This window comes from Nicotiana tomentosiformis, chromosome 1 (genome assembly GCF_000390325.3).
Source record: "Nicotiana tomentosiformis chromosome 1, ASM39032v3, whole genome shotgun sequence".
Classification (NCBI taxonomy): domain Eukaryota; kingdom Viridiplantae; phylum Streptophyta; class Magnoliopsida; order Solanales; family Solanaceae; genus Nicotiana; species Nicotiana tomentosiformis.
In genome coordinates, this window is record NC_090812.1 from 95,623,020 (window position 1) to 95,634,336 (window position 11,317).

Genomic DNA, 11,317 nt, shown 5'->3' on the forward strand with positions numbered 1-11,317 from the left:
GAAAACCAAGCTGTTCCGATGGTGACTGCCAACGCATCGACAAGCTGAACACCGGCATTGGCACTGGCAGAAAAACCCGAAAAATTTTCCGGGATTGATTTCAAGCGCTGGCAGCAGAAGATGTTCTTCTACTTAACTACGTTATGTCTACAAAAGTTCATCAAGGAAGATGTTCCTGATCTGCCAGATAAAACTCCAGAGAATGAACGCTTTCTCGTGATTGAAGCGTGAAAGTATTCTGATTTTTTATGCAAGAATTATATTCTTAGCGGACTGGATGATAATCTGTATAATGTATATAGTAGCGTGGAGACGTCAAAAGAATTGTGGAATGCGCTTGAAAAGAAATATAAAACTGAAGATGTCGGGATGAAGAAATTCGTTGCCGCAAAATATTTGGACTACAAAATGGTAGATAGCAAATCTGTTATTACCCAAGTCCAGGAATTGCAAGTGATTATTCATGATCTACTTGCTGAAGGTCTTGTCATCAACGAAGCATTCCAAGTAGCAGCAATGATTGAGAAGTTGCCTCCGTTGTGGAAGGACTTCAAAAATTATTTGAAACACAAACGAAAGGAAATGTCCCTTGAAGATCTCATTGTTCGGTTGAGAATCGAAGAGGACAATAAAGCTGCTGAAAGGAGAGGCCGTGGAAATTCAACAATAATGGGAGCAAATATTGTTGAAGATAACAAAAAGAGGAAGAAGGCTTCTGGTCCGAAATACAACCCAAGCAAGAAGCGATTCAGTGGAAACTGCTACAACTGTGGGAAAACCGAACACAAATCTACGGAGTGTCGTGCTCTGAAGAAAGACAAGAAAAGGGGTCAAGCAAACATGGTAGTAAAGCATGATGATGTTGATAACTTGTGTGCCATGCTTTCTGAATGTAACTTGGTGGGAAATCCTAAACTGTGGTGGTTTGATTCAGGAGCCACTCGCCATATTTGTGCAGTTAGAGAAGCTTTTGCTACTTATGCTCCTGCTGGACCCGGAGAGACAATTTATATGGGAAATACTTCAACAGCAAAAGTTGAAGGATATGGGAAGATATTTCTGAAAATGACTTCTGGCAAGGTCATGACTTTGAACAATGTCCTTCATGTTCCCGAAATGAGAAAGAATTTAGTCTCTACTGGACTTCTTGTTAAGCACGATTTTAAGTGTATTTTTGTGTCCAACAAGGTTGTCATTAGCAAGAATGAAATATTTGTAGGAAAAGGTTACCTCACCGAGGGCCTTTTCAATCTGAATGTAATGGTTGTGGAAAACAATAATAATATTTCAGCTTCTTCTTACTTACTTGAGTCAAATGATTTATGGCATGTACGTTTGGGTCATGTCAATTATAAAACCTTGCGAAAAATGATTAACTTGGAAGTACTGCCCAAGTTTGAATGCGAAAAATCAAAATGTCAAACATGTGTGGAATCTAAGTATGTTAAACATCCTTATAAGTCAGTTGAAAGGAATTCAAATCCTTTAGACTTAATTCACACAGATATTTGTGACATGAAGTCAATACCATCTCGCGGTGGAAAGAAGTATTTCATAACTTTTATTGACGATGGTACTCGATATTGCTATGTTTACTTACTGAATAGTAAAGATGAAGCAATAGACGCATTCAGGCAATACAAAAATGAAGTTGAAACGCAACTTAACAAGAAAGTAAAAATGATAAGAAGTGATAGGGGTGGTGAATATGAATCTCCTTTTGAAGAAATATGTTTAGAATATGGAATTATTCATCAAACAACAGCCCCTTACACGCCCCAATCTAATGGGATTGCGGAAAGAAAGAATCGCACATTAAAGGAGATGATGAATGCGTTGTTGATAAGTTCTGGTTTGCCACAGAACTTGTGGGGGGAAGCCATTCTTACGGCTAATCGAATATTAAATCGAGTGCCCCATAGCAAAACACAATCCATTCCATATGAAAAATGGAAAGGAAGGAAGCCCAACTTGAATTATTTTAAAGTGTGGGGGTGTTTGGCAAAAGTGCAAGTTCCTAAACCCAAAAGGGTAAAGATAGGACCGAAAACCGTTGATTGTGTTTTCATAGGATATGCGACAAATAGTAAAGCATATCGATTTCTGGTTCATAAATCAGAAAATCCCGACATTCATAATAATACGGTTATAGAATCAGATAATGCTGAGTTTTTTGAAAATATATATCCGTATAAAAAGGAATGTGAGTCGTTTGGTGAAGGATCTAAATGACCTCGGAGGAAGAAACAAAAGAAAGTATATGTAATCAGGAGGATCCAAGACGTAGTAAACGTCAAAGAACGTCTACTTCATTTGGACCAGATTTTGTGACTTTCTTATTGGAAAATGAGCCTCAAACATTTAAAGAAGCTATGATTTCTTCGGAATCATTATTTTGGAAAGAGGCAGTCAATAGTGAAATAGAATCCATATTGAACAACCATACATAGGAATTGGTTGATCTTCCTCCTGGAAATAAACCTTTGGGTTCTAAATGGATTTTTAAGAGAAAAATCAAAGATGATGGCACTATTGATAAATTCAAGGCAAGACTCGTAGTCAAAGGGTATAGACAACGAGAAGGTCTAGACTATTTTGATACATACTCTCCAGTTACAAGAATTACGTCCATACGGATGTTAGTAGCATTAGCTGCAGTGTATGGTCTTGAAATTCATCAAATGGATGTTAAGACGGCCTTCTTAAATGGAGAGTTGGAGGAAGAATTTACATGGAACAACCTGAAGGGTTTGTGGTTCCAGGTAAAGAAAAGAAGGTATGTAGACTTGTTAAGTCTCTTTACGGACTAAAACAAGCACCCAAACAATGGCATGCGAAATTTGACCAAACAATGTTGTAAAATAGTTTTAAGATAAATGAATGTGATAAATGTGTGTACATTAAAAATGTTCCAATTCATATAGTCATTGTTTGCTTATATATGGATGATATGCTGATAATGAGTAATGACATTGCCAACATAAATGCTACTAAGCGTATGCTCAATAGCAAGTTTGATATGAAAGACTTGGGAGTTGCTGATTTAATTCTGGGAATTAAGATCCATAAGACTCCTCAAGGTCTGGCATTGTCACAATCTCATTATATTAAGACAGTACTTGAAAAATTCAAGCACTTGGGCTTTAAAGTTGCAAAGACTCCAATTGACGTGAATCTTGCATTAGCAAAGAATAAAGGCCAAAGCATATCACAATTGGATTATGCTCGTGTGTTGGGATGCTTAATGTATATCATGAATTGTACACGACCAGATATAGCTTGTGCTATAAGTAAACTGAGTCGATATACGAGCAATCCAGGCCAATCTCATTGGATGGCAATGAAACGAGTTTTGGGATATTTAGAACATACCCAGAACTTTGAATTGCACTACAGTAATTTCCCTGCGGTGATTGAGGGATACTGTGATGCAAATTGGATCACCGGTTCAACTGATTCTAAGTCCACGAGTGGATATGTATTCACTATTGGTGGAGGAGCGATATCTTGGAAGTCGTCCAAACAAACATGTATTGCCCGCTCTACAATGGAGGCTGAATTCATAGCCTTAGATAAAGCCGGTGAAGAAGCTGAATGGCTCCGGAATTTCTTGGAAGACATTCCATTTTGGCCCAAACCGTTGGCACCAATATGCATACATTGTGATAGTCAAGCGGCAATTGGAAGGGCTGGGAGCGTTATGTATAACGGTAAATCTCGTCATATACGACGAAGACATAAAACCGTTAGGCAATTACTCTCTAGAGGAATTATCACGATTGACTATGTAAAGTCAAGTGATAATGTATCGGATCCACTTACAAAAGGCCTAACTAGAGAGGTAGTTGAGAAATCATCAAGGGGAATGGGGCTATGGTCGAGAACAAGTCATTGTGGCGGTAACTCTACCTAGAAGACTGGAGATCCCAAGATCTAGGTTCAAGGAGATCAAACAAAGTCATTAATGACGGTTCAACATTGTCAAATAAAATTTTAGTCCGTTCTCGTGATGAGACAATGTTCAGTACCAAGGATAAAGTATTAAGGCTTTTTAATGATTTCTAAATTTGATACGGGGTATATCAAATAGTGTATCTACAGGATGACACATTTAGAAATCACCTATGTAAGTGTGAAGTGTTAGCCGCTTCAAGGAGAACTTTGTAAGGCCAGTTCTCTACGCACTTATGAAACCAGGCGGTGTTCATGGCTGAAACGAACACAACAATGAGAACCAAAGACGGTTAAGGGTTGATTGTGTGACTTATGATTGTCTAGGTATACACCAAAGATCGACGGTTCAAAGATATCAAATCTACCGATTGACCGAGTATATCCGACATAAGTTTACTACGGAAAGTTCAAAGGGAAACCTACTTATCCAGATGCGATTAATCCTTGCTTGTAAATCACACAGTTTTTCCATGCATACTTCCATGATATAGCCATTCCCCATTCATGTGGGGGATTGTTGAGGTTTTAATTTAAGATGTAATATTCTTAAAATGAGGGTGAATGGGAAATGGAGGGAAAATGAAATTTTGAGTAAAATTTTAAGTTTCCCCCTCTTAACAATGAGACATTGTCCCATATTGGAAGTGGAAGACATTTTTGGTGGGTATATATATAATTGCTCTTCTTGTAGCTCTTAAAGAGTTAAGAAGAAAGCAAGCCTCGCGCCGTCGTCGTCGTCGCTCGCTCGGCTCGGCTTCGGCTACGGCTACGGCTTCGGCTTCGGATTTGGATTTGGTCAAATGATTGATTGATTAATTTTTTGGATCAAATTTATTTGTTAATAGTAAATATTAACGTAAGATTATCCGCATTTGTAACAGATATTTTTCAATCCGTGTATTGACCACAAGGCAGCCACCTAATGCTCTTCCCACCACGAATGTGCTTGCTCCACAAACAAGCTAATGCTTGCTCCACCATGGAGGGTGGACGATTGTTCTTCTTCAACACTGGCTGCTATATATATGTGCAGTAGCTGTTGAAGAAAGACACACAACACACAATACACAAGACACAAACTGAAATCGCTCAACAGATTTGGCTATACATTGCACTCCTTCCTCTCAGCATTTCCATACGATTTTCTGAGTTTCTACTCCTTCGTTCTGCATTGTTTTAACTTCAAACAAAGCAACTGTAAGTGTGATTTGCTACCGAACTTTGTGTTTGCTGAAACACTGGGGTTTGAAGTACCGCTACACCAGTGTGTGATTCGTTCTATCCTGGGAGGAAATAATCCATTACCTTGGATACTAGGAGGGGATTAAATTCCTTAAGGAAACACTGTGAATTCAGTGGGCTCGAATTAATTACTGTTTCATTACGATAACTTATATTTTGCAGAATTATTATTTACAAATACAGCAATATTGGCGGGAATAACAAATACATGGTATCACCTTTAAACATCGTATAAAATGTTGTATGAGACATTACTAGTGTTACAAGCCCCAAATGGTTTCTAATAATGTGCATATTCTAATGCAGTCAAAATCAACATGGTTTTGTGGGATTAAATCTCTTTGCATATAGGCCTCATCGTTAAACAAATAGCATGGCTAATATAGTTACAGTACAAAGTTTATGAATTCTACCTAGGCTGGTAAGATGTAGAAGTTTATCAGCCTATTAGCATCTCAACAATCTCATACTTTCAACACTAGTGAACTGAATACTCGCCGACCTTCTAAGGTCATGTAGAACATGGGTGAGCTTATCTGGTTCAGTATCATTCCTTTTTTCGCTGCAGGTTTGCCACTCCCTTAATGTTTGGAGACTATCCTGATATAATGAAGAGGAATAATAACTCTAGATTGCCCAAATTCATAAGACAAGAATCTGCGCAAGTTAAAGGCGCTATAGACTTCATAGCGTGGAACCATTATCAAACAGTTCATGTCAAAGACAACCCCAGTAGCTTATAAAGTAAAATCAGGGACTACACCGTTGATGGAGCATTTGAAATTATATGTAATAATAATGACTAATGCTTTTTAGGTAAAGATAATTTGACCTGTTTAATTGAAATTTGATTGAAAGATAACAGTCATCTTAAGCTTGGTGATCAAGATAATCTTTTAAAATAGGTACAAAATCTTGTTAACTAAACTAACACAATTTTTTTACCAAGCTGATGCCAATCAGTTTCTTTCTCCATTATATATTAGAGTGATATAAAAAATGCACTACATCAATGTTTGTTTTGTTGTGTTTTTAATAACTTTATGAATTTATGCAGATACAGATGATGATTCTCCACCAAGTCAGGTGAGGCTTATGATATGCATCAAGCTACAATCACTTAGCCTTGTTTAGCTTAATTTAATTTTTCATTGGCAATTTTTGTTCAAACTGAGTATCCGAGTTGTTGCGTGAGTTCGTGATCAGATTTCAGAAAGAAAGGATATTGTTACCGACCGTTCCATATGAATAGGCAAATAGGGCATTTACTAAGAGGTTGAACCCTTGGAGCTTCGACGCCTCCCGAAAGTTGAAAGAAAGTCTGCTCGATTTTCAAGCAACCACATGGGCGGATGTCCATAGCCGTTATGAATCAAATATAAGGATAGAAGATGATCAGCTCGGTCCCGACATCAACCAAAAGAAAAGGGATAAATCTAAAGATGATTTTGATGCAAATTGGCGACCTTCTAAGGGCCGAAGTACAAGGCAACAAAGGGTTTCGGTTAGCGAATAGATTCACCCCCATAGAAGAATTGACCGCGGTCGAAACAGCAGGTTGTTGCAGGACAAAGAGGTATCGGGTTCCAAGAATTATACTTATACTATGCTATTAGAGTATAATTTCAACGTTAGCATAGTGGAGCTGGTATTGGCAATGAGAAACATCAAGGAAGCACAGTTTCCGAGGCCGATCAGATCCGATCCCAGTGAGAGGGATCCTAATTTATGATGCAAATATCATGGTACTGTTGACACCTGCGTGAGGAGGTGGTACCGTTGTTGAAGAACAACCATCTCAGGAAATTCTTAAGCGACCGAGCCAAGAACAATTACGGCTGCAACCGGGACAACACAGAACCCTGACCCTCCTCGACTATCAACATGATTTTCGGGGGAAACGAGATCAACGGTGTAACTTTCTCGGTAGCCAAGAAGACAAAGGTATTAGTGACTCATAGCAAGACACTCCGGGAAGTCGCCGAAGACGCCATCACCTTTAGGGGAGAAGACGCAGATGGACTTTTTCTGCCGTAGAATGATGCCCTGGTAATTTCTCTTAACGTTCTAGATTTCAAGATTAAACGTATTTTGGTTGACCCAGGATGTTCATTCAACATCATTCAATGGAGAGTGTTGGAACAAGCCAAACTAACCGAAAGCATCATTCTGGCAACAAAGCTCGTCGTCGGGTTCAACTTAATAAGTGTGACAACCCGGTGGGAGATCTTGCTGCCCATGAATGTCGAAGGGGTCATGAAGACCACCTTATTTGAAGTGGTGGACAACGACATGGGCTACAACATAATTCTCGGCAAACCATGGTTACATTAGATAAAGGCCGTACTATCAACATATCACCAACTGCTGAAATTCCCGACTCTTGAGGGAATCAAACAAATAAGAGGTGATCAACCATAAGCAAGGGAAATGAATGCGGTATCGGTTTCCAACATTAAAGGGAAGGAACTAAACAGATAGCAATTACAGGAATCGACGCCTACTCCCGAACCAAGCGAAGATGACAAAGGGGAGGAGTCGTCGGAATCCCACCAGGTACCAAGATATTTTTAGGTACTGGAAGAAACAGATGTGACCAAGTCCACAGTAGAAAAACTCGAATAATTGGCTTTATTCGAAAAATTCCTATAGAGAAAAGTTTACTAGGGGACATGACTCAACCCCGAGCTTAGGTCAAGATTTATTAATTTTCTTAAAATTAATGTTAATTGTTTCGTATGGTCGCACGCGGATATGATATGTATCCCGCTAGAGGTGGCCATACACAAGCTAAGCTTGGACCCAAGCATCCCACCGGTAAGGCAGAAGAAACGCCCAATAGCCGAGGTTAGAAACATGTTTGTTAAAGAAGAGGTAACTCGGTTACTTGACATCGGTTCAATCCGGAAGGTAAAATATCCCGACTGGCTAGCTAATGTAATTGTAGTTCCGAAAAAGAATAACAAGTTTCGAATGTGTATAGATTATAAGGACTGGAATAAGGCGTGCCCGAAAGTCTCCTTCCCACTGTCCAACATCGATCAAATGATTGACGCCACGACCGGGCACAAATACTAATTGTTCATGTTTTCCTTTTAGCAATGACTTTACTGTCTATGCGGATGTGTGCTTAAAGGAATTTGGTGATAGGGTTTTGTATTGGACTACCTTAAATGAAGTTAATGTATTCACTATAGGTGCTTATGATAATGGGATCTCACCGCCAAATCATTTTTCTCCACCTTTCTGAATTTTACTCTACTCCGTAGGCAACTCTTCAACCGTGCCATACATAGTAGCTCATAATATACTGCTCGCCCATTCAGCTGCCGTGAGACTTTACAGGAGAAAATACATGGTATCACCTTTAAACATCATATAGAATGTTGTATGAGACATTACTAGTGTTACAAGCCCCAAATGATTGCTAATAGTATGCATATTCTAATGCAGTCAACTCAACATGGTCTTGTGGGATTAAATCTCTTTACATATATGCCTCATCCTTATACAAATATCATGGCTAATATAGTTACAGTACAACAAGTTTATGAATTCTACCTAGGCTGGTAAGATGCAAAAGTTTATCGGCCTATTAACATCTCCACAATCTCATACTTTCAACACTAATGAACTGAATACTCGTCGGCCTTCTAAGGTCATGTAGAATATGGGTCAGCTTATCTGGTTCTGTATCATTCCTTTTGTCACTGCAGATTTGCCAATTCCTTAATGTTTGGAGACTATCCTGATATAATAAAGAGGAATGTTAACTCTAGATCGCCCAAATTCATAAGACAAGAATCTGCGCAAGTTAAAGGGGCTATAGACTTCATAGCATCGAATCATTATAAAAAAGTTCCTTTCAAATACAACCCCAACAGCTTGGAAAGTAAAATCAGGGACTACACCATTGATGGAGCATTTGAAATTATATGTAAGAATAATGACTAATGCTTTTTAGGTAAAGATAAATTTATCTGTTTAATTGACATTTGAAGGATAACAGTCATCTTAAGCTTGGTGATCAAGATAATCTTTTAAAATAGGTGCAAAATCTTGCTAACTAAACTAACACCAATGTTTTACCAAGCTGATGCCAATCAATTTTTTTCTCCTTTATATATTAGAGTGATATAAAATATACATTACTTCAATGTTTTTTTTGTGTTTTCATAATTTTATGAATTTATGCAGATACGGATGATGATTCTCCACCAAGTCAGGTGAGGCTTATGACATGCATCAAGCTACAATCACTTAACCTTATTTAGCTTAATTTAATTTTTTATTGGCAATTTTTGTTCAAACTGAGTATCCAGTGACACATCTGGGTCTGCAAGGAGTATTAGAATATCTCAAGCAAGCTTATGGCAATCCACCCATATATATTCATGAAAATGGTTTCCTCTATCTCATTTTCTCATTAAATACCTAAATGCATGCTCTGGATCACTTAATCCTAGAACATTGATTTAGAATAGCAGAAGAAAAGTATAATTTGGAGACCTTCTGCTAGCCTAAGATCGTTAATTAAAATAGGAAGATTCAACTAAGGAAGAGGAAGCTTTCAAAAGAGAAGGAACGTTTTGGAAAGGAGAACTTTGTTTAGGAAAGAAGACTTTCTTGATTTTTTTGGCTTAGTTATAAATGCCTAAGGCCTCCCCTATTATACTTATCTAAGAATGGTTCTAGATAATATTCTAGAACATGTACATGAAAAATCTAGTTAACCTTATCTTCCCACAATACTCTAGAATATCTAGATATGTCTAATAAATAACCTTATCTTCCCACAACATTCTAGAACATCTAGATGTGTTTACTAGATAAATATTAAGGATACTATACTAGGAAATTCTAGATAAATCTATGTTTTTACAAAAAAATCAGCTTTTCTTTATTTTCCTCACACTCCCCCCTTAAAGTGATTTTTTTGAAAACTTCTCCAAGCTTGTCACGAAAGAACTCGAATGAAGCTTTAGCAAGTGACTTGGTGAATATATCAACAATATTCTCCTGACTTCGCACTTCCAAAGTATTGATAGTTCCATCAAGAACCTTTTCCCGAATAAAGTGATGTTACACCTCAATGTGTTTAGTTCTTGCATGGAATACTAGATTATTTGCAAGCTTGATGGCACTTTGATTATCTCCAAAGATAACAATTAGCTTTGATATAGGTAGATGCAAGTCTTCAGCAAGTCTTTGTACCCATACACATTCTTGAGCAGTAAGAACGACTGCTTTATACTCCGCCTCCGTGGTTGACAAGGAAATTGAGTCTTGATTCTTGCTACAACAAGAAACACTTGTTCCACCATAGAAAAAAATATAGCCCGATGTAGATATTCGGTTATCCAAATCACCACCAAAATTAGCATCCGTATAACCAACTAATACCAAATTATTCTTTTTCTTGAAGAACAAGACCATGTCTGATGTTGAGTTGATATACTTTAGAACCCTCTTTGCAGCTTCTAAGTGAGGCTTTCTTGGCTTTTGCATAAATCTGCTGACATATCCCACCGAGAAGGCAATGTCCGACCTTGTAATAGTCAAATACATGAGACTTCCAACAAGAGCTTGAAAAGGCTTGGGATCTGCAAGAAGTGAGCCTTCGTCTCCCTTAACCTTGTACTTATCTCAAGAGGAGTAGAACATGTTTTGATTTGCTTCAATCCAAACCTGACAACAAGTTTCTTGGCATATCCTTTTTGAGTGACAAAGATCTGTTTGTTCATGTTTGTCACCTCTAAGCCAAGAAAATGGTATAGCTCTCCCAACTTCTTGATGTCAAATCTTATGCAAAGCTCATCTTGAAGCCTAACAACTTCATCTTTATTATTTCCTGTTATTATCATAACATCCACGTACAAAAGAACAACCATATGCAAGTCTCCTTATTTTTTAACAAATAAGCTAGGACTTGAATGTGATGCATCATAGCTGATCTCGTCCAAGTCACACCTCTATTCGGGATTGTGAAACGGTCGATTGTAATAATAATACCCAACAAGGAGTCGAGATCGAATCTACAGGGAGCTGAGATGGAATTAGTGGTATATATTTGGATAAACCACGTGAAGTATCTTGGTTGCACTTTCACAAATATGGTTTT

At 37.9% G+C, this 11,317-nt stretch overlaps 1 protein-coding gene across 1 annotated transcript; it reads right to left on the reverse strand.

The window, feature by feature from the left end:
* Positions 1-10,278: 10,278 nt before the first annotated feature.
* On the reverse strand, positions 10,279-11,087 carry LOC117273343 (secreted RxLR effector protein 161-like). Its single transcript, XM_033652560.1, has 2 exons — positions 10,885-11,087; positions 10,279-10,744 (listed from the first exon to the last, which is right to left on the reverse strand). The coding sequence occupies exons 1-2, from the start codon at positions 11,085-11,087 to the stop codon at positions 10,279-10,281; spliced, it is 669 nt and encodes a 222-aa protein (XP_033508451.1).
* Positions 11,088-11,317: the final 230 nt, after the last annotated feature.